This window comes from Cherax quadricarinatus, chromosome 6 (genome assembly GCF_038502225.1).
Source record: "Cherax quadricarinatus isolate ZL_2023a chromosome 6, ASM3850222v1, whole genome shotgun sequence".
Taxonomy (NCBI): Eukaryota; Metazoa; Arthropoda; class Malacostraca; order Decapoda; family Parastacidae; genus Cherax; species Cherax quadricarinatus.
Genome location: NC_091297.1, coordinates 13,652,405 through 13,680,161, shown reverse-complemented (window position 1 = coordinate 13,680,161; position 27,757 = coordinate 13,652,405). Strand labels below are relative to the sequence as shown.

General features: G+C 40.8%; 1 protein-coding gene across 2 annotated transcripts in view; it reads left to right on the top strand.

Moving 5' to 3' along the window:
• The first annotated feature begins 836 nt into the window (after nucleotides 1-836).
• Elp3 (elongator complex protein 3) overlaps nucleotides 837-27,757 on the top strand; it is a 100,337-nt gene continuing 73,416 nt past the window's right edge. The window contains exons 1-4 of one of the 2 annotated variants that reach the window (XM_070080472.1): nucleotides 837-938; nucleotides 6,268-6,509; nucleotides 13,364-13,567; nucleotides 14,071-14,257. In XM_070080472.1, coding sequence (XP_069936573.1) covers nucleotides 917-938; nucleotides 6,268-6,509; nucleotides 13,364-13,567; nucleotides 14,071-14,257 — 655 coding nt within the window. In that variant the 5' untranslated portion in view covers nucleotides 837-916. The remainder of the gene's footprint in view (nucleotides 939-6,267; nucleotides 6,510-13,363; nucleotides 13,568-14,070; nucleotides 14,258-27,757) is intronic. The other variant, XM_070080477.1, reaches the window with a different exon arrangement.

The following is a 27,757-nucleotide window of genomic DNA, read 5'->3' as shown; positions in this document are numbered from 1 at the left end:
TTACCAGCATTCCTGGTGATGTATTTTTCATTTGATAATTAATAGGTCCAGAGCAACTTGTGGATATGACAGTGATAGGTATCGAAGGGGGACATTTTTGCGACCTAGGTGTCCCAAATTCCTGCTTGTCTATGTAACTCTGATAAATAATAATTATCTTTGTTATCATTTACTGTTATGTACATAATGAGTTACATTCAGATAAATGCAATTTTCCACAAACATTGTACCCAGATGCACAAGGTGTTGTCCGGAATGTCAAAGTGTTGTGTCGTGGCCAGGAAAGTTTACGCACAATGCAGTTGCATAGATTATCATACATTGCAACAAATGTGTAAAGAACCTAAGATAACCCAAAAAAGTCAAAGTGACTTATTTCCATTGGGGTACTTATAATAAACTTACAAGACACTGGAAATAAGTCACTCTGACTTTTTTTGGGTTGTCCTAGGCTCTCTACACATATGCTGCTATGGATAATAATTTGTGTAACTGTATTTAAGTATACTTGAATAAGCTTACTGACTTACTCGAGACTACTCAGGCGACTCTCACAACAACCAACATTTGAACCTAAACGGTAATATCTATAAGGTTCCGTCTGTCCTCTCAACCCTTATGACCAACATCAACATTCCTGGTCGCACACTTGTCACTATACCCGTCTTATATAATAGATTCATATGCCACACTATAAACACTTTTTTTAATATATATTTATATTTTTTTTATTGCTGATACTTAGTATTTACAAAAAGAAACGAACGCTATTTATTATTCTTAAAACCAAAGTTATGAGTTAAAAAGTAGTTTTAGAAATAGAAAATGTAACATTATGTTAATGTGGTGGAGGAGCAAGACTGGCTAGCAGGAATGTTTGACTATCTTCGCTACCACTACTAAATAACACTGAATAATGGGCCAGAACAGAAAGAAAGGTTGGTGATTTCGACAAAGAGCACCTTGTAAATAATGGTATTGGTCGCTACAGTTAAGGCTACACAGTAATTTGTGAACTTATGTAAAAACAATTGACTAGGTGACAGTGCTAGCACGGGCTGACAGCGAGGAACCCCAGGTTGAAGCCTGGATGATGCGAGGTGTATGGGCAAGTAACACCTGCAAGAACCCCAGGTTGAAGCTTGGATAGTGTGAGGTGTATGGGCAAGTCTCCTAACACCTGCAAGAACCCCAGGTTGAAGCCTGGATGAGGTGAGGTGTATGGGCAAGTAACAACTGCAAGAACCCCAGGTTGAAGCCTGGATGATGTGAGGTGTATGGGCAAGTAACACCTGCAAGTACCCCAGGTTGAAGCCTGGATGATGTGAGGTGTATGGGCAAGTAACACCTGCAAGAGCCCCAGGTTGAAGCCTGGATGATGTGAGGTGTATGGGCAAGTAACACCTGCAAGAACCCCAGGTTGAAGCCTGCATGATGTGAGGTGTATGGGCAAGTAACACCTGCAAGAACCCCAGGTTGAAGCCTGGATGATGTGAGGTGTATGGGCAAGTAACACCTGCAAGAACCCCAGGTTGAAGCCTGGATGATGTGAGGTGTATGGGCAAGTAACACCTGCAAGAACCCCAGGTTGAAGCCTGGATGATGTGAGGTGTATGGGCAAGTAACACCTGCAAGAACCCCAGGTTGAAGCCTGGATGATGTGAGGTGTATGGGCAAGTAACACCTGCAAGAACCCCAGGTCGAAGCCTGGATGATGTGAGGTGTATGGGCAAGTAACACCTGCAAGACCCCCAGGTTGAAGCCTGGATGATGTGAGGTGTATGGGCAAGTAACACCTGCAAGAGCCCCAGGTTGAAGCCTGGATAATGTGAGGTGTATGGGCAAGTAACACCTGCAAGAACCCCAGGTTGAAGCCTGGATGATGTGAGGTGTATGGGCAAGTAACACCTGCAAGAGCCCCAGGCTGAAGCCTGGATGATGTGAGGTGTATGGGCAAGTAACACCTGCAAGAACCCCAGGTTGAAGCCTGGATGATGTGAGGTGTATGGGCAAGTAACACCTGCAAGAGCCCCAGGTTGAAGCCTGGATGATGTGAGGTGTATGGGCAAGTAACACCTGCAAGAACCCCAGGTTGAAGCCTGGATGATGTGAGGTGTATGGGCAAGTAACACCTGCAAGAACCCCAGGTTGAAGCCTGGATGATGAGAGGTGTATGGGCAAGTAACACCTGCAAGAACCCCAGGTTGAAGCCTGGATGATGTGAGGTGTATGGGCAAGTCTCCTAACACCTGCAAGAACCCCAGGTTGATGCCTGGATGAGGTGAGGTGTATGGGCAAGTAACACCTGCAAGAACCCCAGGTTGAAGCCTGGATGATGTGAGGTCTATGGGCAAGTCTCCTAACACCTGCAAGAACCCCAGGTTGAAGCCTGGATGATGTGAGGTCTATGGGCAAGTCTCCTAACACCTGCAAGAACCCCAGGTTGATGCCTGGATGAGGTGAGGTGTATGGGCAAGTCTCCTAACACCTGCAAGAACCCCAGGTTGAAGCCTGGATGATGTGAGGTCTATGGGCAAGTCTCCTAACACCTGCAAGAACCCCAGGTTGAAGCCTGGATGAGGTGAGGTGTATGAGCAAGTCTGCTAACACCTGCAAGAACCCCAGGTTGAAGCCTGGATGAGGTGAGGTCTATGGGCAAGTCTCCTAACACCTGCAAGAACCCCAGGTTGAAGCTTGGATAGTGTGAGGTGTATGGGCAAGTCTCCTAACACCTGCAAGAACCCCAGGTTGAAGCCTGGATGAGGTGAGGTGTATGAGCAAGTCTGCTAACACCTGCAAGAACCCCAGGTTGAAGCCTGGATGGTGTGAGGTGTATGGGCAAGTCTCCTAACACCTGCAAGAATCCCAGGTTGAAGCTTGGATGAGGTGAGGTGTATGGGCAAGTCTCCTAAAACCTGCAAGAACCCCAGGTTGAAGCCTGGATGAGGTGAGGTGTATGGGCAAGTCTCCTAACACCTGCAAGAACCCCAGGTTGAAGCCTGGATGATGTGAGGTGTATGAGCAAGTCTGCTAACACCTGCAAGAACCCCAGGTTGAAGCCTGGATAGTGTGAGGTGTATGGGCAAGTCTCCTAACACCTGCAAGAACCCCAAGTTGAAGCCTGGATGAGGTGAGGTGTATGGGCAAGTCTCCTAACACCTGCAAGAACCCCAGGTTGATGCCTGGATGATGTGAGGTCTAGGGGCAAGTCTCCTAACACCTGCAAGAACCCTAGGTTGAAGCCTGGATGGTGTGAGGTGTATGGGCAAGTCTCCTAACACCTGCAAGAACCCCAAGTTGAAGCCTGGATGAGGTGAGGTGTATGGGCAAGTCTCCTAACACCTGCAAGAACCCCAGGTTGAAGCCTGGATGAGGTGAGGTGTATGGGCAAGTCTCCTAACACCTGCAAGAACCCCAGGTTGAAGCCTGGATGAGGTGAGGTCTATGGGCAAGTCTCCTAACACCTGCAAGAACCCCAGGTTGAAGCCTGGATGAGGTGAGGTGTATGGGCAAGTCTCCTAACACCTGCAAGAACCCCAGGTTGAAGCCTGGATGAGGTGAGGTCTATGGGCAAGTCTCCTAACACCTGCAAGAACCCCAGGTTGAAGCCTGGATGAGGTGAGGTCTATGGGCAAGTCTCCTAACACCTGCAAGAACCCCAGGTTGAAGCCTGGATGAGGTGAGGTCTATGGGCAAGTCTCCTAACACCTGCAAGAACCCCAGGTTGAAGCCTGGATGAGGTGAGGTGTATGGGCAAGTCTCCTAACACCTGCAAGAACCCCAGGTTGAAGCCTGGATGATGTGAGGTCTATGGGCAAGTCTCCTAACACCTGCAAGAATCCCAGGTTGATGCCTGGATGAAGTGAGGTGTGTGGGCAAGTCTCCTAACACCTGCAAGAACCCCAGGTTGAAGCCTGGATGAGGTGAGGTGTATGGGCAAGTCTCCTAACACCTGCAAGAACCCCAGGTTGAAGCCTGGATGAGGTGAGGTCTATGGGCAAGTCTCCTAACACCTGCAAGAACCCCAGGTTGAAGCCTGGATGAGGTGAGGTCTATGGGCAAGTCTCCTAACACCTGCAAGAACCCCAGGTTGAAGCCTGGATGAGGTGAGGTGTATGGGCAAGTCTCCTAACACCTGCAAGAACCCCAGGTTGAAGCCTGGATGATGTGAGGTCTATGGGCAAGTCTCCTAACACCTGCAAGAATCCCAGGTTGATGCCTGGATGAAGTGAGGTGTGTGGGCAAGTCTCCTAACACCTGCAAGAACCCCAGGTTGAAGCCTGGATGAGGTGAGGTGTATGGGCAAGTCTCCTAACACCTGCAAGAACCCCAGGTTGAAGCCTGGATGAGGTGAGGTCTATGGGCAAGTCTCCTAACACCTGCAAGAACCCCAGGTTGAAGCCTGGATGATGTGAGGTCTATGGGCAAGTCTCCTAACACCTGCAAGAATCCCAGGTTGATGCCTGGATGAAGTGAGGTGTGTGGGCAAGTCTCCTAACACCTGCAAGAACCCCAGGTTGAAGCCTGGATGAGGTGAGGTGTATGGGCAAGTCTCCTAACACCTGCAAGAACCCCAGGTTGAAGCCTGGATGAGGTGAGGTCTATGGGCAAGTCTCCTAACACCTGCAAGAACCCCAGGTTGAAGCCTGGATGTTGTGAGGTCTATGGGCAAGTCTGCTAACACCTGCAAGAACCCCAGGTTGAATGAGTTTTAATAAGTTACTAACCCTCCAGGGTTAATAATTGGAATAAAGCCTTCTTTGTATACATATTATTGTTTTTACTGTGGTCTTAAGTGTACAGATGTTAAACCTGGAGGTTACATAAAGATGATTTTGAAGGTTATTTCACTCTTTGCCCAGTCCCAGACCAGGTCTCTTGGTTGATGGCCTGATCAACCAGGCTTTTGGTGTTAGCCACATACAATTGATCATATACACTACAGCCTGGTTGATCAAGAACCGATTTAAGAATTTATCAAGCTCCCTCATTAAGACAATCTATGGATCTGTTGGTAGAAAATAAAGATTATTATTATTATTATTATTATTATTATTATTATTATTATTATTATTAATGGGAGGGTGTTCAAAAGTTCTGTCCATTTACACTTCTTAGGTTTCATCTTGGTGTACTCATAGCACCCTTGCTTTTCATTGTGAATATTTTGCACCATATATCAAGCCTCTTGCTTTTGTAGGTAAAATGTACTCGTGTAGATTTAACCTGTGATAATCCAGTAAAGTCAAACAATGCAACTTATTTCCATTGGGATCCCTAATGTTCCTATTTGTGTCTTTTACACTGCCACCCACACTTCAATTACTAGTAAATATGTACAGCCTTCAAGACAGTTCATTGGACCCTGAGCCAATACCAGGTATATTTAAAATTAAATAGTTGGCTAATGAAGTCAGATCTAAACTAAGCTAACATACCATAAACTAATCTAACAATATAATTTTCCCTAATCTAAATATACTATGTATTTGTTTGGCAGTAACAATGTGAGGACATACCTGAAGTATACCTGAAGAGGGTTTCAGGGGTCGATGCCCCTGCAGCCCGGTCTGTGACCAAGCCTCATGGTGGATCAGGGCCTGATCAACCAGGCTGTTACTGTTGGCTGCACGTAAACAGATGTATGAACCACAGCCTGGCTGGTCAGGTACTGACTTTAGGTGCCTGTCCAAAGCCTTCTTGAAGACAGCCAGAGATCTATTGGGTAGTTTCCCTTATGTATGATGGGAGGCAGTTGAACAATCTTGGGCCCCTGATACTTACTGTGTTGTCTCTTATCGTGCTAGTGGCGCCCCTGCTTTTCATTGAGGGGATGTTGCATTGTCTGCCTAGTCTTTTGCTTTCATAGGGAGTGATTTTCGTGTGCAAATTTGGTACTAATCCCTCTAGGATAGTATAATCGGAAAATGTGAAAGGTCACTTATTAAGGTGAAATCTTCATGTGGTCATACCTGTTCTGTTATCCTAACACCAAACATTTATGGTTCTCCTCTTTCTTCTGTTCCATCTATCTCATACTTTGCTTATTTATCCTTGCATGCATTTCTTAAATGCTGTATTTCTAAAGCCTGAATTTTAGAGTAATCTCTTTAATTCCCTATCTTTGCTTCACTTAGATCAGAGATGGAGTTCTGTGTATACTGTACTGTCATTCACTCACTTCCTCACATCCACAAAAATTCAATCACTTTTCCCTTTTATATTATTCTCTCCCTCTTATAATTGATTAATTAAAAAAATTCACAGGGCCACCCCTCTCCAAAGAGGAGCTGCGCATGCTCACTGTGGGAGAAATAGTGCAAGAGTTAATAAAAGCACAAAAGGAGCAGCGTGATGTGAATCTCAACAAGTTGAAGACACGTATTTCATCCAAATATGGGCTTCAATCATCACCAAGACTTGTGGATATTATAGCTGCAGTACCGCAACAACACAAGAAGGTCCTCCTCCCCAAACTCCGGGCAAAACCTGTCCGCACTGCTTCTGGGGTAAATTAAATGATAGATATTTACTGTAATGTAATTGTAGTGAGTAGAGTTTATGAGTCATTTAGAAAAATCACTGCAGTAATATGTCATCATATATTTATTACTCCAGCTGAGTTTCTTTCCTGGCCAGAGATAAAACAAAGGCCTGCAGCCTTTCATCATGTTAAGCATCATGTGAACTTTGTGCATTACATTGGTACCCCGAGTTTTGGCCACAATTCGTTCCAGAAGATTGTTTGAGTGCCGTTACTGAACGAATTTGTTCCCGTAAGGAATAATGTAAATTAGATTAGTCCGTTTCAGTCCCCCAAAAGCACTTACAATAATACACTTACATAATTGTTCGAGTTGGGAGCTGTACGAAACTTGGGGTACCACTGTACTTTTTAATTAGACAAAGCATAAGGTGTCTATATCTTTGATTATTTTCCTTATAAAAAATATTGGATAAGGACTTTTATATTAAAGAATCTCAACTTAGGTAATGCATGTCAAATGAGGCCAGTAGTATTCCAAAGACATACTGTAATTCTTTCAAGAGAGCATGATTACAGCATAGTTATTTATTTTATGTATTTGTATTACTACGTATATCCAAAAAAAAATTAAACATTGTCTTTTAAAATTATGTATGCTGCTTTCTTTTTGAGTTAAAAATGAAAAAATAGTTCACTCATACAGCTTTTAAATTGTTTCTAGTTTATTCCTGTGTGCGTTATTATCCACATAGAGGAAGCACATGAAAAAACGGTGGCATAAAGACACACTTTCAACGCAAAGAATTGTTTTATTAATACAGTGGTCCCTCAATAATCGTCCAGCCTGAAAGTCGTCCATTTCGGAAATAGTCCCATTATTTCGTCTAAACATTGGCTCACAAATGGTCCGTTAACTCGCTAATCGTCTTTCGTCCTAGATGCGTACTCATGCTCTGAGCCGCCTGGGCCTGCCTTCCCAGCCAGTGTGCCATTGTTTACCAGTGAGTGATGGCCCCCTCGCGTGTTCATACGAAATATTTCATAATATTCCATTGATTTTAGTGCTTGCAAGTGCTAAATAAGCTACCATGGCTCCAAAGAATGCTCTTAATGCCAAGCCTTTGGTAAAGAAGGTGAGAAATACGATTGAATTTAAGAAAAACATCATTGAACAATATGAAAGTGGCATACGTGTGGGCGAACTGGCCAGGATGTATAACAAATCCCGTACAACCATATCTTCCATCATAGCCAAGAAAAAGGAAATCAAGGACGCTGTTGTTGCAAAGGGGGTAAATATGCTGACAAAAATGAGATCACCAGTACTCGAAGGTGTTGAGAAGTTATTATTGGTGTGGATAAATGAGAAACAATTAGCAGGAGATAGTCTTATGACATCGCTTATTTGTGAAAAGGCTAGGCAGTTGCATGACAATTTGGTAAAGAAATTGCCTGCAACTAGTGGTGATGTGAGTGAATTTAAGGCCAGCAAAGGCTGGTTTGAGAGATTTAAGAAGCGTACTGGCATACACAGTGTGATAAGGCATGGTGAGGCTGCCAGTTCGGACCAAAAAGCGGCTGAAAAACATGTGCAGGAATTCAAGGAGTACATAGAGGCTGAAGGACTGAAACCTGAACAAGTGTTCAATTGTGACAAAACAGGCCTCTTTTGGAAGAAAATGCCAAAGAGGACCTACATTACTCAGGAAGAAAAGGCACTGCCAGGACACAAGCCTATGAAAGACAGGCTGACGCTAATGTTCTGTGCTAATGCTAGTGGGGATTTCAAAGTGAAGCCGTTACTAGTGTACCATTCTGAAAATCCCAGAGTGTTCAAGGAAAACAATGTTATGAAGAGTAGATTGTGTGTGTTTTGGAGATCTAATAATAAGGCATGGGTCACGAGGACATTTTCGTCAAGTGGTTCAGTGAAGTGTTTGACAATAGTGTGAAGAATTACCTCCTGGAAAAGAAATTGGATCTCAAGTGCCTCCTAGTAATGGACAATGCACCTGCTCATCCTCCAAACTTGGATGACCTAATTCTGAAGGAGTTTGGGTTCATCACAGTAAAGTTCTTGCCCCCGAATACCACTCCTCTCCTCCAGCCCATGGACCAGCAAGTCATTTGAAACTTTAAAAAACTCTACACCAAAGCAATGTTTGAAAGGTGCTTTAATGTGACCTCAGACACTTGACCCTACGAGATTTTTGGAAAGAACACTTCAGTATTCTCCATTGCATAAGCCTTATAGGTAAGGCTTGGGAGGGAGTGACTGCCAGAACTTTGAACTCTGCTTGGAGAAAATTGTGGCCAGATTGTGTCCACAAGAGGGATTTTGAAAGGTTTGAGGCAGCCCCTGATGAGCCTATGTCAGTTGTGAACTCTATTGTGGCACTGGGGAGTTCCATGGGGTTGGATGTGAGTTTGGAGGATGTGGAAGAGTTGGTGGAGGACCACAACGAAGAGCTAACCACTGAGGAGCTGCAAGAGCTTCAGCAGGAAGAGCAACAGATCGCAGCTCAGAATCTTGCTGCAGAGGAGGAGAGAGATGGAAGAAGATGCCTTCTTCAGAAATTAAGGAGATTTTTGAAATGTGGAGTAGGATGGAAAGATTTATGGAGAAACATCACCCTGAGAAGGATGTTGCAAGCCATATCAGCAACTTGTACAGTGACAGAGTCTTGGCCCATTTTAGGGAAGTTTTAAAGAGACACCAGAAACAGAGCTCTCTGGACAGTTTTTTGCGAGACAGGACTCCAGTGACTCTCAAGCTGGTCCTAGTGGCAATAAGAAACAGAGAAGAGAAGTAACCCCAGAAAAGCAATTGGTACCTGAGGTGTTGATGGAAGGGGATTCCCCTTCCAAACAGTAAATAATCCAGTCTCTCTCCTTCTCCAGTCTTCCATACACTAAGAAGAATCGCCAATAAAGTTAAGTGTTATGCTGTTAATGTTTCATTCATCATGTACCATTGTATTGTTTATGTACTACATCTATATTTCATGTAAAAAAATTTTTTGTTTTAACCCTTTCAGGGTCAAAGGCCAAAATCTGAAGGGGTGCCCCAGTGTTTACCTGGAGTTTACCTGGAGAGAGTTTCGGGGGTCAACGCCCCCGCGGCCCGGTCTGTGACCAGGCCTCCTGGTGGATCAGCCCCTGATCAACCAGGCTGTTGCTGCTGGCTGCACGCAAACCAACGTACGAGCCACAGCCCGGCTGATCAGGAACTGACTTTAGGTGCTTGTCCAGTGCCAGCTTGAAGACTGCCAGGGGTCTGTTGGTAATCCCCCTTATGTGTGCTGGGAGGCAGTTGAACAGTCTCGGGCCCCTGACACTTATTGTATGGTCTCTTAATGTGCTAGTGACACCCCTGCTTTTCATTGGGGGGATGGTGCATCGTCTGCCAAGTCTTTTGCTTTCGTAGTGAGTGATTTTCGTGTGCAAGTTCGGTACTAGTCCCTCTAGGATTTTCCAGGTGTATATAATCATGTATCTCTCCCTCCTGCGTTCCAGGGAATACAGGTTTAGAAACCTCAAGCGCTCCCAGTAATTGAGGTGTCCAAGAAATTTTGAAAAAAAAAAAAAAAAATTTTTTCTTTCGGAATTAAAGATAATATTTTTGTGAAGGTAAAACAAAACAAAAAAATTTCGATCAATACTTACCGAGATGCAGTGGCGGGAAGTTGACCCAAAATGACTGGGTGGCGGCAACATCAGCGACTTCCACAAAATTGCATTTTTTTACTTACGTTTTTTATGCTTTTTTCTTTTCTATTTTTTTTCTTTTTCTAGTAACATTTGTGGTCTGTGAGACCAATATAATGTATATTGTATAAGTGTACACTCATTGTATTCAACACAATAACTGCACTAATTGGTTTATCATTATTTTGCTTACAAAACTTGTTTACAAGTTTATTGTAAACAAAATGATGAAAATATTAGTGCGGTTATTGTGTTGAATACAACGGTACCATATAGTACTATATGGTACAATGGTGCCATAGGGTGCAATGGTACCATATGGTACATTGGTACCATATGGTACAATTGCACCATATGATACAATTGTACCATATGGTAGAATATGGTACAATGGCACCATTTGGTGCAGTGGTACCATATGATACAATGGTACCATATGGTGCAATGGTACCTTATGGTACCATATGGTGCAATGGTACCATATGGTGCAATGGTACCATATGGTGCAATGGTACCATATGGTGCAATGGTACCATATGGTACATTGTACCATATGGTACAATGATAACATATGGTTCATTGTACATATGGTACATTGTACCATATGGTACTGTTGTATTCAACACAAACACATTGATATTTTCATGATAATTTTGTTTACAATAATTGTTTACAACAAAAATATGCAAAAATGTTGTATATCAGTAATGTACTATTATATATTTACAAATGTACAGCCACTCGACATGTTCCTTGAGGTGGATGACAAAGCGCTTTCTTGGAAACTGCCGAGTCACTAGCTAGCTTACGTCGTGACTCACTCAGTCTTGCCTGGTGCCTGTTGGCAGCAACATCTGTAACTGACCATACGGTACATGGTATCATATGTTACAGGGTGCCATATGGTACATTGTACTATATGGTATAGGGTATGCGCGCCTTCACGGTGCGCATAACGGAGATAAAACACCTCAATTACTGGGAGCGCTTGAGGTTCCTAAACCTGTATTCCCTGGAATGCAGGCGGGAGAGGTACATGATTATATACACCTGGAAAATCCTAGAGGGACTAGTACCGAACTTGCACACGAAAATCACTCACTACGAAAGCAAAAGACTTGGCAGACGATGCAACATCCCCCCAATGAAAAGCAGGGGTGTCACTAGCACGTTAAGAGACCATACAATAAGTGTCAGGGGCCTGAGACTGTTCAACTGCCTCCCAGCATACATAAGGGGTATTACCAACAGACCCCTGGCAGTCTTCAAGCTGGCACTGGACAAGCACCTAAAGTCGGTTCCTGACCAGCTGGGCTGTGGCTCGTACATCGGTTTGCATGCAGCCAGCAGTAACAACCTGGTTGATCAGGCTCTGATCCACCAGGCGGCCTGATCACACACCGGGCCGCGGGGGTATTGACCCCCGGAACTCTCTCCAGGTAAACTCCAGGTAAACTCCAGGTGCAGGGTACCATATGGTGCAGGGTACCATATGGTGCAGGGTACCATATGATTCAGTGTACCATATGGTGCAGGGTACCATATGGTACAGGGTACCATATGGTACAGGGTACCATATGGTACAGGGTACCATCAGGACACCATATGATACAGATACAGGGATCCCTATGGAAATAAGTCACCCTGACTTTTTTGGGTTATCCTAGGATTTTATACATATGCTGCTATGTATGATAATCTATGTAACTGTATTTGTGTACACCTGAATAAACTTACTCAGGCACATGTGGCATTGTAAGTAAGTTTATTTAGGTATACACAAATAAAGTTACATAGATTATCATACATAGCAGCATATGTTTGGAGAACCTAGGATAACCAAAAAAAGTCAGACTTACTTCCATTAGGGTCCCTGTACCCTGTACCATATGGTATAATGTACCATATGATACCATTGTATCATGTACTATATGGTACAATGGTACCATATGGTTCAAAACCATAGAATTCCTCTTCAGATCCACTTCCATCAGTCTTAGAACTGTAAGTTGTGAAGAGGAGAGTCAGAATTCGCCAGGAGAGTGAGTGGGGAGTGAGAGCTTCCTTGCGGCCAGGCATGATGAACAAAGCACTTTGGCGGCGTTCCCACAATGTCATGCAGGCGTCCAGATTTTTTCTATAGTGTGCACACTGACCACCCAGACTCATTCTCTCAGATGTAGGCCTACCAGCCTTCTTGCACTAAATTTGACGCCTCTAGAATTTTGGCGTAGATCTACGGTTTGGACCCTCAACATAAAGCTGTAGATCTACGGCACGGACCCTGAAAGGGTTAATACTTCTGGATGTCAGGAACGGATTAATTGTATTTACATTATTTCTTATGGGGAAAATTGATTAAAAAATCGTCTATTTCGATAATAGTCCCACTTCCAGGAATGGATTATGGATGATAATTGAGGGACCACTGTTCAGCATTTCACCCACTAAGGACTTTAGTGACTTCATAATGACCCCTACTGAGTGTAACATATAAATAAAAGGTTCTTGCCATTGTTTTTTTTTAGCATATCAGGCATTTCCCACTAAAGCAGGGTAACCCAAAAAGAAAGAAAACTTTCATCATTGTTCAACACCTTCACCATCATTTGTATATAATCACTGTCTTTACCATATATCCCCTAAAAACATTAAATACACTAGTGTTGTTATTATTTCATGAGTGTTTATGTATTCTTTGGGTAGCAGAAGACATTATATCAGTTGAGTTCAGTGTAATGAATGCTGATCACTAAAACACAAAAACCAACATGGACGTAGAAGGAAACACAGTGCAATAATAGCTGTATATTTATGCATGAAACTGAGGCCTTCTTTATCTGCTGCCATGTAGTACTTGATGACCTGCAGGGGTTTGGACTTTCTGTGAAAATTATTTGAAAGTTTGGCATCATTGTAATATTGTCACACCAGGATATAGTGGTACCTCAAGTTTTGAACAGCTCCCAACTCGAACAATAATGTAAGTGTATTTTTGTACGTGCTTTTGTAAGTGTATTATTGGGGTCTGAAACGGACTAATCTAATTTACGTAATTCCTTAAGGGAACAAATTTGTTTGGTATCGGCACTAGAACAACCTTCTGGAACAAATTAAGTTTGTAACCTGAGGTACCACTGTATTCTATATTAAACATTACTTCATCAGATTGCAGTTGTAGCTGTTATGTGCAAACCTCATCGATGCCCCCACATCAATATGACCGGCAACATATGTGTCTACTGTCCAGGTGGACCAGATTCTGACTTTGAATATTCGACACAGAGCTACACTGGGTATGAACCCACATCTATGAGAGCTATACGGGCAAGATACAACCCATACCTGCAAACTAGACACAGAGTGGAACAGGTATATGTCACACAAGGAAGTTTTTACTTAATTTCATGCTATTTTATGACTTACAGTTTTGTAATTCATCTGTCTTCATTTCTAAGAAAAGTGTCACAATGTCAATAATTCTCACATGGATTGTACCTTCCTCCATTCAAAAAAACAAAAAAAAATTTAACACTGATGTATAGTATCAGATTTACAAACTAAATGAAAATATGGTAGTCACCTAACACGATGAGTCTCTGTGGACTAAACATTTCTAAAAATTCTTTGATCCTGCATTTGACTAAATTTCCATTTTTACCTGTTAGTGAGATAAATTTTAAGTATGACTAAAGAATTTTATTACTCTGATAAAAAATTATTTTCCTTTTCTTTTCTAACTTTTTCTGCAAAAATTACACAAATTGTGATTGTGAGGGGAAAATTATGTTTAATAGTCTCAGAGGAACTTTTTAAAGGCATTACAGTAAGCCCTATTTATAACTTCATATTAACTTCCTTTGTAACCTTTTAAGCTCCAGCAGCTGGGTCACAGTGTTGACAAAGTGGAATTTATTGTGATGGGTGGAACATTCATGGCTCTCCCAGAGGACTATAGAGATTACTTCATCAGAAACCTACATGATGCTCTCTCTGGTCACTCCTCAGCCAGTGTTGCTGAAGCTGTCAAATACTCAGAACGAAGCAACACTAAATGTATAGGTAAGGTTTCCTTTGCTCTTATTGTACAAGTTCAAAATAATTGTTGAATAATATAAAATGTGTTTTTTTCAGCATATTATGTGTCTGTATTTCTTACTAGCTTTTTGTTTTTGCTTTATTAATTAATCTTCAGCTAATAATAATAATAATACTACAGTGGAACCTCGGTACTCAAACAATTTGGTATTCGAGCGCTGTGTTCGGTAACAAATCGCTTGGTAGTTGACTGTTTCCTTGGCACTCTACCAAACAAACATGACCTGTCAGAACTTCACTATAAACTATTTTGTGTTTCTTCACATTTTTTGGTGTTTTTTTTTTATATTATTTATATAAGTAAGTCACCATGGGGCCTAAGAGGGTTAGTGATAACAGCCAACCAAAAAGAAAATTGGTTGGGAAAAATTTGTTCGGTACTCAAACAGATCGGCACTTGAACAGCCTTCTGGAACGAATTAAGTTCGAGTGCTGAAGTTCCACTGTACGTAGCTAGTATGTATAAATGTTTTCGTCTTTGTATTTTAGCTTTTACAGGTTCATTCCATTAAGTTTTATAAATGGAGCATTGTTATAGCCCCAGTCTACAAGAATGTTAGCAAAACAAGTATAATAAACTAGGGTTTAATAACACTAATGTCTCTCACTATCAAAATATTTGATATAATGCTTAGATGTAATTTTGCTACACTTCCTTCTTCTTTTTCTTCTTTTAACAAACTGGCCGTATCCCACTGAAGCAGGGTGGCCCAAAAAGAAAAATGACATTTTCTCTTTTTAACTTTAGTAATATATACAGGAGAAGGGATTACTAGTCTCTTGCTTCCTGCATTTTAGTCGCCTCTTACAACACGCATGACTTACGGAGGAAGAATTCTTTTCCACTTCCCCATGGAGATAAGAGGAAATAAACAAGGACAAGAACTAGTAAGAAAAATAAAAGAAAACCCAGAGGGGTATGTATATATATACATGCTTGTACATGATGTGTAGTGTGATCTAAGTGTAGGTAGAAGTAGCAAGACATACCTGAAACCTTGCATGTGTATGAGACATATAAAAGACACCAGCAATCCTACCATCATGTAAAACAATTACAGGGATTTTGCTAATCACAAGAAGTAACAACATTTACACAACCCACTATACAGTATTTGGTTTATGTTTTGTTTATAATGTCCCTTAGTACCAGTATTTTTGAGATTACCTCAGTTAAGATTGTATCGTATTTGTAATGTTTATGAATTTGTTAGTCTTTTTTCTTTTCCTGCTAGTTTTCATTTATTTACTGTCTTGTTTCCCCTCAAGGAAGGTTCTGTGATGCTGGTGAGGGGTTCTTGATCTGAGGAATTGGATCTGTGCTCCAGTTCCCTGAATTAAACCTGAATACCTTCCACATCTCCCCACAGGCACTGTAGCTGTATAATCCTATGGGTTTAGCACTTCCCCCTTGATTAAATAATAATAATAAAGTAGTAGGTTGGTAGACAGCAACCATCCAGGGAGGTACTACCGTCCTGCCAAGTGAATGTAAAACAAAAGCCTGTAATTGTTTTACATGATGGTAGGATTGCTGGTGTCTTTTGTCTGTCTCATAAATATGCAAGATTACAGGTATGTCTTGCTACTTCTACTTACACTTAGGTCACACTACACATACATGTACACATTTATTTATACACACTCATCTGAGTTTTCTTTGATTTTATCTTAATAGTTCTTGGTCTTATTACTTTTCCTTTTATATCCATGGGGAAATGGAATAAGAATCTTTCCTCCGTAAGCCATGCGTGTTGTAAAAGTCAACTAAAATGCTGGGAGCAATGGGCTAGTAACCCCTTTTCCTGTAAAGATTACTAAAAAGAATAATAAGAAGAAAATTGTCAAAGTGGGAAGTCTGAATGTGCGTGGATGTTGTGCAAATGATAAGAAAGAGATGATTGTGGATGTTATGAATGAGAAGAAACTGGATGTCCTGGCTTTAAGTGAAACAAAGCTGAAGGGGGTGGGAGAGTTTCAATGGAGAGGAATAAATGGGATTAGGTCAGGGGTTTCAAATAGAGTTAGAGCTAAACAAGGAGTAGCAATAATGTTGAAGGATAAGCTATGGCAGGAAAAGAGGGACTATAAATGTATTAATTCAAGGATTATGTGGAGTAAAATAAAGATTGGATGTGAAAAGTTGGTTATAGTAAGCGTGTATGCACCTGGAGAAGAAAGAAGTGTAGAGGAGAGAGAGATTTTGGGAAATGTTGAGTGAATGCGTGGGGAGTTTTGAATCAAGTGTGAGAGTAATGGTGGTTGGGGATTTCAATGCTAAAGTGGGTAAAAATGTTATGGAGGGAGTAGTAGGTAAATTTGGGGTGCCAGGGGTAAATGTAAATGGGGAGCCTTTAATTGAGCTATGTGTAGAAAGAGATTTGGTAATAAGTAATACATATTTTATGAAAAAGAGGATAAATAAATATACAAGGTATGATGTAGCACGTAATGAAAGTAGTTTGTTAGATTATGTATTGGTGGATAAAAGGTTGATGGGTAGGCTCCAGGATGTACATGTTTATAGAGGGGCAACTGATATATCGGATCATTATTTAGTTGTAGCTACAGTTAGAGTAAGAGGTAGATGGGAAAAGAGGAAGGTGGCAACAACAAGTAAGAGGGAGGTGAAAGTGTATAAACTAAGGGAGGAGGAAGTTCGGGGGAGATATAAGCGACTGTTGGCAGAAAGGTGGGCTAGTGCAAAGATGAGTAGTGGGGGGGTTGAGGAGGGTTGGAATAGTTTTAAAAATGCAGTATTAGAATGTGGGGCAGAAGTTTGTGGTTATAGGAGGGTGGGGGCAGGTGGAAAGAGGAGTGATTGGTGGAATGATGAAGTAAAGGGTGTGATAAAAGAGAAAAAGTTAGCTTATGAGAGGTTTTTACAAAGCAGAAGTGTTATAAGAATAGCAGAGTATATGGACAGTAAAAGAAAGTTGAAGAGAGTGGTGAGAGAGTGCAAAAGGAAAGCAGATGATAGAGTGGGAGAGGCACTGTCAAGAAATTTTAATGAAAATAAGAACAAATTTTGGAGTGAGTTAAACAAGTTAAAAAGCCTAGGGAAAGTATGGATTTGTCAGTTAAAAACAGAGTAGGGGAGTTAGTAGATGGGGAGAGGGAGGTATTAGGTAGATGGCGAGAATATTTTGAGGATCTTTTAAATGTTGAGGAAGAAAGGGAGGTGGTAATTTCATGCACTGGTCAGGGAGATATACCATCTTTTAGGAGTGAAGAAGAGCAGAATGTAAGTGTGGGGGAGGTACGTGAGGCATTACGTAGAATGAAAGGGGGTAAAGCAGCTGGAACTGATGGGATCATGACAGAAATGTTAAAAGCAGGGGGGGATATAGTGTTGGAGTGGTTGGTATTTTTATTTAATAAATGTATGAAAGAGGGGAAGGTACCTAGGGATTGGCAGAGAGCATGTATAGTTTCTTTATATAAAGGGAAAGGGGACAAAAGAGATTGTAAAAATTATAGAGGAATAAGTTTATTGAGAAACCGGTTATTTTATATAGTCGGACTTGAGTCCTGGAAATGGGAAGTACAATGCCTGCACTTTAAAGGAGGGGTTTGGGATATTGGCAGTTTGGAGGGATATGTTGTGTATCTCTATACGTATATGCTTCTAAACTGTTATATTCTGAGCACCTCTGCAAAAGCAGTGATAATGTGTGAGTGTGGTGAAAGTGTTGAATGATGATGAAAGTATTTTCTTTTTGGGGATTTTCTTTCTTTTTTTTGGGTCACCCTGCCTCGGTGGGAGACGACCGACTTGTTGAAAAAAAAAAAAAAAAAAAACAGGAAAAGTGTATGGTAGGGTTATAATTGAAAGAATTAGAGGTAAGACAGAATGTAGGATTGCAGATGAGCAAGGAGGTTTCAGAGTGGGTAGGGGATGTGTAGATCAAGTGTTTACATTGAAGCATATATGTGAACAGTATTTAGATAAAGGTAGGGAAGTTTTTATTGCATTTATGGATTTAAAAAAGGCATATGATAGAGTGGATAGGGAAGCAATGTGACAGATGTTGCAAGTATATGGAATAGGTGGTAAGTTACTAAATGCTGTAAAGAGTTTTTATGAGGATAGTGAGGCTCAGGTTAGGGTGTGTAGAAGAGAGGGAGACTACTTCCCGGTAAAAGTAGGTCTTAGACAGGGATGTGTAATGTCACCATGGTTGTTTAATATATTTATAGATGGGGTTGTAAAAGAAGTAAATGCTAGGGTGTTCGGGAGAGGGGTGGGTTTAAATTATGGGGAATCAAATTCAAAATGGGAATTAACACAGTTACTTTTTGCTGATGATACTGTGCTTATGGGAGATTCTAAAGAAAAATTGCAAAGGTTAGTGGATGAGTTTGGGAATGTGTGTAAAGGTAGAAAGTTGAAAGTGAACATAGAAAAGAGTAAGGTGATGAGGGTATCAAATGATTTAGATAAAGAAAAATTGGATATCAAATTGGGGAGGAGGAGTATGGAAGAAGTAAATGTTTTCAGATACTTGGGAGTTGACGTGTCGGCGGATGGATTTATGAAGGATGAGGTTAATCATAGAATTGATGAGGGAAAAAAGGTGAGTGGTGCATTGAGGTATATGTGGAGTCAAAAAACGTTATCTATGGAGGCAAAGAAGGGAATTTATGAAAGTATAGTAGTACCAACACTCTTATATGGGTGTGAAGCTTGGGTGGTAAATGCAGCAGTGAGGAGACGGTTGGAGGCAGTGGAGATGTCCTGTCTAAGGGCAATGTGTGGTGTAAATATTATGCAGAAAATTCGGAGTGTGGAAATTAGGAAAAGGTGTGGAGTTAATAAAAGTATTAGTCAGAGGGCAGAAGAGGGGTTGTTGAGGTGGTTTGGTCATTTAGAGAGAATGGATCAAAGTAGAATGACTTGGAAAGCATATAAATCTATAGGGAAAGGAAGGCGAGGTAGGGGTCGTCCTCGAAAGGGTTGGAGAGAGGGGGTAAAGGAGGTTTTGTGGGCAAGGGGCTTGGACTTCCAGCAAGCGTGCATGAGCGTGTTAGATAGGAGTGAATGGAGACGAATGGTACTTGGGACCTGACGATCTGTTGGAGTGTGAGCAGGGTAATATTTAGTGAAGGGATTCAGGGAAACCGGTTATTTTCATATAGTCGGACTTGAGTCCTGGAAATGGGAAGTACAATGCCTGCACTTTAAAGGAGGGGTTTGGGATATTGGCAGTTTGGAGGGATATGTTGTGTATCTTTATACGTATATGCTTCTAAACTGTTGTATTCTGAGCACCTCTGCAAAAACAGTGATTATGTGTGAGTGTGGTGAAAGTGTTGAATGATGATGAAAGCATTTTCTTTTTGGGGATTTTCTTTCTTTTTTTTGGGTCACCCTGCCTCGGTGGGAGACGGCCAACTTGTTGAAAAAAATATATATATATATATATATATATATATATATATATATATATATATATATATATATATATATATATATATATATATATATATATATACACATACATACATACATACATACATACATACATACATACAGTGGACCCCCGCATAACGATTACCTCCGAATGCGACCAATTATGTACGTGTATTTATGTAAGTGCATTTGTACGTGTATGTTTGGGGGTCTGAAAGGAATAATCTACTTCACAATATTCCTTATGGGAATAAATTCGGTCAGTACTGGCACCTGAACATACTTATGGAGTGAAAAAATATCGTTAACCGGGGGTCCACTGTATATATATATATTTCAACAAGTTGGCCGTCTCCCACCGAGGCAGGGTGACAAAAAAAAGAAAGAAAATCCCCAAAAAGAAAATGCTTTCATCATCATTCAACACTTTCACCACACTCACACATAATCACTTTTTTTGTTTAATAAATGTATGAAAGAGGGGAAGGTACCTAGGGATTGGCGGAGAGCATGTATAGTCCCTTTATATAAAGGGAAAGGGGACAAAAGAGACTGTAAAAATTATAGAGGGATAAGCTTATTGAGTATACCAGGAAAAGTGTACGGTAGGGTTATAATTGAAAGAATTAGAGGTAAGACAGAATGTAGGATTGCGGATGAGCAAGGAGGTTTCAGAGTGGGTAGGGGATGTGTAGATCAAGTGTTTACATTGAAGCATATATGTGAACAGTATTTAGATATAGGTAGGGAAGTTTTATTGCATTTATGGATTTAGAAAAGGCATATGATAGAGTGGATAGAGGAGCAATGTGGCAGATGTTGCAAGTATATGGAATAGGTGGTAAGTTATTAAATGCTGTAAAGAGTTTTTATGAGGATAGTGAGGCTCAGGTTAGGGTGTGTAGAAGAGAGGGAGACTACTTCCCGGTAAAAGTAGGTCTTAGACAGGGATGTGTAATGTCACCATGGTTGTTTAATATATTTATAGATGGGGTTGTAAAGGAAGTAAATGCTAGGGTGTTCGGGAGAGGGGTGGGATTAAATTTTGGGGAATCAAATTCAAAATGGGAATTGACACAGTTACTTTTTGCTGGTGATACTGTGCTTATGGGAGATTCTAAAGAAAAATTGCAAAGGTTAGTGGATGAGTTTGGGAATGTGTGTAAAGGTAGAAAGTTGAAAGTGAACATAGAAAAGAGTAAGGTGATGAGGGTGTCAAATGATTTAGATAAAGAAAAATTGGATATCAAATTGGGGAGGAGGAGTATGGAAGAAGTGAATGTTTTCAGATACTTGGGAGTTGACGTGTCGGCGGATGGATTTATGAAGGATGAGGTTAATCATAGAATTGATGAGGGAAAAAAGGCGAGTGGTGCGTTGAGGTATATGTGGAGTCAAAAAACGTTATCTATGGAGGCAAAGATGGGAATGTATGAAAGTATAGTAGTACCAACACTCTTATATGGGTGTGAAGCTTGGGTGGTAAATGCAGTAGCGATGAGACGGTTGGAGGCAGTGGAGATGTCCTGTTTAAGGGCAATGTGTGGTGTAAATATTATGCAGAAAATTCGGAGTGTGGAAATTAGGAGAAGGTGTGGAGTTAATAAAAGTATTAGTCAGAGGGCAGAAGAGGGGTTGTTGAGATGGTTTGGTCATTTAGAGAGAATGGATCAAGGTAGAATGACATGGAAAGCATATAAATCTATAGGGGAAGGAAGGCGAGGTAGGGGTCGTCCTCGAAAGGGTTGGAGAGAGGGGGTAAAGGAGGTTTTGTGGGCAAGGAGCTTGGACTTCCAGCAAGCGTGCGTGAGCATGTTAGATAGGAGTGAATGGAGACGAATGGTACTTGGGACCTGACGATCTGTTGGAGTGTGAGCAGGGTAATATTTAGTGAAGGGATTCAGGGAAACCGGTTATTTTCATATAGTTGGACTTGAGTCCTGGAAATGGGAAGTACAATGCCTGCACTTTAAAGGAGGGGTTTGGATATTGGCAGTTTGGAGGGATATGTTGTGTATCTTTATATGTGTATGCTTCTAGACTGTTGTATTCTGAGCACCTCTGCAAAAACAGTGATAATGTGCGAGTGTGGTGAAAGTGTTGAATGATGATGAAAGTATTTTCTTTATGGGGATTTTCTTTCTTTTTTGGGTCACCCTGCCTCGGTGGGAGACGGCCGACTTGTTGAAAAAAAAAAAAAAAAAATATATATATATATATATATATATATATATATATATATATATATATATATATATATATATATATATATATATATTTATATATAATATATATTTATATATATATATATATTTATATATATTTATATATATATATATATATATATATATATATATATATATATGTATATAGTGTTAATGTTGCAGTTTAAAAGCTGTAGTGTAAAGCACCCTTCTGGCAAGACAGTGATGGAGTGAATGATGGTGAAAGTTTTTCTTTTTCGGGCCACCCTGTCTTGGTGGGAATTGGCCAGTGTGATAATAAATAAAAATAAATATGTATATATATATAAGTAAGTAAGTAAGTAAGTTTATTCAGGTATACACAAATACAGTTACATAGAATTATCATATATAGCAGCATATGTGTAGAGAACCTAGGATAACCCAAAAAAGTCAGACAGAGTGACTTATTTCCATTGGGGTCCTTTGATATATATATATATATATATCTTTCTTCTTTCTTTCAACACACCGGTCGTATCCCACCGAGGCGGGGTGGCCCAAAAGGAAAAACGAAAGTTTCTCCTTTTACATTTAGTAATATGTACAGGAGAAGAGGTTACTAGCCCCTTGCTCCCGGCATTTTAGTCGCCTCTTACAACACGCATGGCTTACGGAGGAAGAATTCTGTTCCACTTCCCCATGGAGATAAGAGGAAATAAACAAGAATAAGAACTAGAAAGAAAATAGAAGAAAACCCAGAGGGGTGTGTATATATGTGCTTGTACATGTATGTGTAGTGTGACCTAAGTGTAAGTAGAAGTAGCAAGACGTACCTGAAATCTTGCATGTTCATGAGACAGAAAAAAGGACACCAGCAATCCTACCATCATGTAAAACAATTACAGGCTTTCGTTTTACACTCACTTGGCAGGACGGTAGTACCTCCCTGGGCGGTTGCTGTCTACCAACCTACTACCTATAATATATATATATATATATATATATATATATATATATATATATCTATATATATATATATATATATATAGTAGGTAAATTTGGGGTGCCAGGGGTAAATGTAAATGGGGAGCCTTTAATTGAGCTATGTGTAGAAAGAAATTTGGTAATAAGTAATACATATTTTATGAAAAAGAGGATAAATAAATATACAAGGTATGATGTAGCACGTAATGAAAGTAGTTTATTAGATTATGTATTGGTGGATAAAAGGTTGATGGGTAGGCTCCAGGATGTACATGTTTATAGAGGGGCAACTGATATATCGGATCATTATTTAGTTGTAGCTACAGTTAGAGTAAGAGGTAGATGGGAAAAGAGGAAGGTGGCAACAACAAGTAAGAGGGAGGTGAAAGTGTATAACTAAGGGAGGAGGAAGTTCGGGTGAGATATAAGCGACTATTGGCAGAAAGGTGGGCTAGTGCAAAGATGAGTAGTGGGGGGGTAGAAGAGGGTTGGAATAGTTTTAAAAATGCAGTATTAGAATGTGGGGCAGAAGTTTGTGGTTATAGGAGGGTGGGGGCAGGAGGAAAGAGGAGTGATTGGTGGAATGATGAAGTAAAGGGTGTGATAAAAGAGAAAAAGGTAGCTTATGAGAGGTTTTTACAAAGCAGAAGTGTTATAAGAAGAGCAGAGTATATGGAGAGTAAAAGAAAGGTAAAGAGAGTGGTGAGAGAGTGCAAAAGGAGAGCAGATGATAGAGTGGGAGAGGCATTGTCAAGAAATTTTAATGAAAATAAGAAAAAATTTTGGAGTGAGTTAAACAAGTTAAGAAAGCCTAGGGAAAATATGGATTTGTCAGTTAAAAACAGAGTAGGGGAGTTAGTAGATGGGGAGATGGAGGTATTGGGTAGATGGCGAGAATATTTTGAGGAACTTTTAAATGTTAAGGAAGAAACAGAGGCAGTAATTTCATGCACTGGTCAGGGAGGTATACCATCTTTTAGGAGTGAAGAAGAGCAGAATGTAAGTGTGGGGGAGGTACGTGAGGCATTACGTAAAATGAAAGGGGGTAAAGCAGCTGGAACTGATGGGATCATGACAGAAATGTTAAAAGCAGGGGGGGATATAGTGTTGGAGTGGTTGGTACTTTTGTTTAATAAATGTATGAAAGAGGGGAAGGTACCTAGGGATTGGCAGAGAGCATGTATAGTCCCTTTATATAAAGGGAAAGGGGACTAAAGAGACTGTAAAAATTATAGAGGAATAAGCTTACTGAGTATACCAGGAAAAGTGTACGGTAGGGTTATAATTGAAAGAATTAGAGGTAAGACAGAATGTAGGATTGCGGATGAGCAAGGAGGTTTTAGAGTGGGTAGGGGATGTGTAGATCAGGTGTTTACATTGAAGCATATATGTGAACAGTATTTAGATAAAGATAGGGAAGTTTTTATTACATTTATGGATTTAGAAAAGGCATATGATAGAGTGGATAGAGGAGCAATGTGGCAGATGTTGCAAGTATATGGAATAGGTGGTAAGTTATTAAATGCTGTAAAGAGTTTTTATGAGGATAGTGAGGCTCAGGTTAGGGTGTGTAGAAGAGAGGGAGACTACTTCCCGGTAAAAGTAGGTCTTAGACAGGGATGTGTAATGTCACCATGGTTGTTTAATATATTTATAGATGGGGTTGTAAAGGAAGTAAATGCTAGGGTGTTTGGGAGAGGGGTGGGATTAAATTATGGGGAATCAAATTCAAAATGGGAATTGACACAGTTACTTTTTGCTGATGATACTGTGCTTATGGGAGATTCTAAAGAAAAATTGCAAAGGTTAGTGGATGAGTTTGGGAATGTGTGTAAAGGTAGAAAGTTTAAAGTGAACATAGAAAAGAGTAAGGTGATGAGGGTGTCAAATGATTTAGATAAAGAAAAATTGGATATCAAATTGGGGAGGAGGAGTATGGAAGAAGTGAATGTTTTCAGATACTTGGGAGTTGACGTGTCGGCGGATGGATTTATGAAGGATGAGGTTAATCATAGAATTGATGAGGGAAAAAAGGTGAGTGGTGCGTTGAGGTATATGTGGAGTCAAAAAACGTTATCTATGGAGGCAAAGAAGGGAATGTATGAAAGTATAGTAGTACCAACAATCTTATATGGGTGTGAAGCTTGGGTGGTAAATGCAGCAGCGAGGAGACGGTTGGAGGCAGTGGAGATGTCCTGTTTAAGGGCAATGTGTGGTGTAAATATTATGCAGAAAATTCGGAGTGTGGAAATTAGGAGAAGGTGTGGAGTTAATAAAAGTATTAGTCAGAGGGCAGAAGAGGGGTTGTTGAGGTGGTTTGGTCATTTAGAGAGAATGGATCAAAGTAGAATGACATGGAAAGCATATAAATCTATAGGGGAAGGAAGGCGGGGTAGGGGTCGTCCTCGAAAGGGTTGGAGAGAGGGGGTAAAGGAGGTTTTGTGGGTAAGGGGCTTGGACTTCCAGCAAGCGTGCGTGAGCGTGTTAGATAGGAGTGAATGGAGACGAATGGTACTTGGGACCTGACGATCTGTTGGAGTGTTGAGCAGGGTAATATTTAGTGAAGGGATTCAGGGAAACCGGTTATTTTCATATAGTCGGACTTGAGTCCTGGAAATGGGAAGTACAATGCCTGCACTTTAAAGGAGGGGTTTGGGATATTGGCAGTTTGGAGGGATATGTTGTGTATCTTTATATGTGTATGCTTCTAGACTGTTGTATTCTGAGCACCTCTGCAAAAACAGTGATAATGTGCGAGTGTGGTGAAAGTGTTGAATGATGATGAAAGTATTTTCTTTTTGGGGATTTTCTTTCTTTTTTTTGGGTCACCCTGCCTCGGTGGGAGACGGCCGACTTGTTGAAAAAAAAAAAAAAATATATATACATGTATATATATATATATATGCAATAAGATCACAGTAAACAAGTGATTTCAAAATATGCAAAACAACCACTCTGAAAGAATAGAGAAATTCCAAGCGCTTTCGTGACTACTCACATTATCAAGGAACTATGATAGTTCCTTGATAATGTGAGTAGTCACGAAAGCGCTTGGAATTTCTCTAATCTTTCAGAGTGGTTGTTTTGCATGCATATATATATATATACATATATACATATATATATATATACATATATATATATATATACATATATACATATATATATATATTTTTTATTTTTTTTTTTTTTTTTTATTATCACACCGGCCGATTCCCACCAAGGCAGGGTGGCCCGAAAAAGAAAAACTTTCACCATCATTCACTCCATCACTGTCTTGCCAGAAGGGTGCTTTACACTACAGTTTTTAAACTGCAACATTAACACCCCTCCTTCAGAGTGCAGGCACTGTACTTCCCATCTCCAGGACTCAAGTCCGGCCTGCCGGTTTCCCTGAATCCCTTCATAAATGTTACTTTGCTCACACTCCAACAGCACGTCAAGTATTAAAAACCATTTGTCTCCATTCACTCCTATCAAACACGCTCACGCATGCCTGCTGGAAGTCCAAGCCCCTCGCACACAAAACCTCCTTTACCCCCTCCCTCCAACCCTTCCTAGGCCGACTCCTACCCCGCCTTCCTTCCACTACAGACTGATACACTCTTGAAGTCATTCTGTTTCGCTCCATTCTCTCTACATGTCCGAACCACCTCAACAACCCTTCCTCAGCCCTCTGGACAACAGTTTTGGTAATCCCGCACCTCTTCCTAACTTCCAAACTACGAATTCTCTGCATTATATTCACACCACACATTGCCCTCAGACATGACATCTCCACTGCCTCCAGCCTTCTCCTCGCTGCAACATTCATCACCCACGCTTCACACCCATATAAGAGCGTTGGTAAAACTATACTCTCATACATTCCCCTCTTTGCCTCCAAGGACAAAGTTCTTTGTCTCCACAGACTCCTAAGTGCACCACTCACTCTTTTTCCCTCATCAATTCTATGATTCACCTCATCTTTCATAGACCCATCCGCTGACACGTCCACTCCCAAATATCTGAATACGTTCACCTCCTCCATACTCTCTCCCTCCAATCTGATATTCAATCTTTCATCACCTAATCTTTTTGTTATCCTCATAACCTTACTCTTTCCTGTATTCACCTTTAATTTTCTTCTTTTGCACACCCTACCAAATTCATCCACCAATCTCTGCAACTTCTCTTCAGAATCTCCCAAGAGCACAGTGTCATCAGCAAAGAGCAGCTGTGACAACTCCCACTTTGTGTGTGATTCTTTATCTTTTAACTCCACGCCTCTTGCCAAGACCCTCGCATTTACTTCTCTTACAACCCCATCTATAAATATATTAAACAACCACGGTGACATCACACATCCTTGTCTAAGGCCTACTTTTACTGGGAAAAAATTTCCCTCTTTCCTACATACTCTAACTTGAGCCTCACTATCCTCGTAAAAACTCTTCACTGCTTTCAGTAACCTACCTCCTACACCATACATTTGCAACATCTGCCACATTGCCCCCCTATCCACCCTGTCATATGCCTTTTCCAAATCCATAAATGCCACAAAGACCTCTTTAGCCTTATCTAAATACTGTTCACTTATATGTTTCACTGTAAACACCTGGTCCACACACCCCCTACCTTTCCTAAAGCCTCCTTGTTCATCTGCTATCCTATTCTCCGTCTTACTCTTAATTCTTTCAATTATAACTCTACCATACACTTTACCAGGTACACTCAACAGACTTATCCCCCTATAATTTTTGCACTCTCTTTTATCCCCTTTGCCTTTATACAAAGGAACTATGCATGCTCTCTGCCAATCCCTAGGTACCTTACCCTCTTCCATACATTTATTAAATAATTGCACCAACCACTCCAAAACTATATCCCCACCTGCTTTTA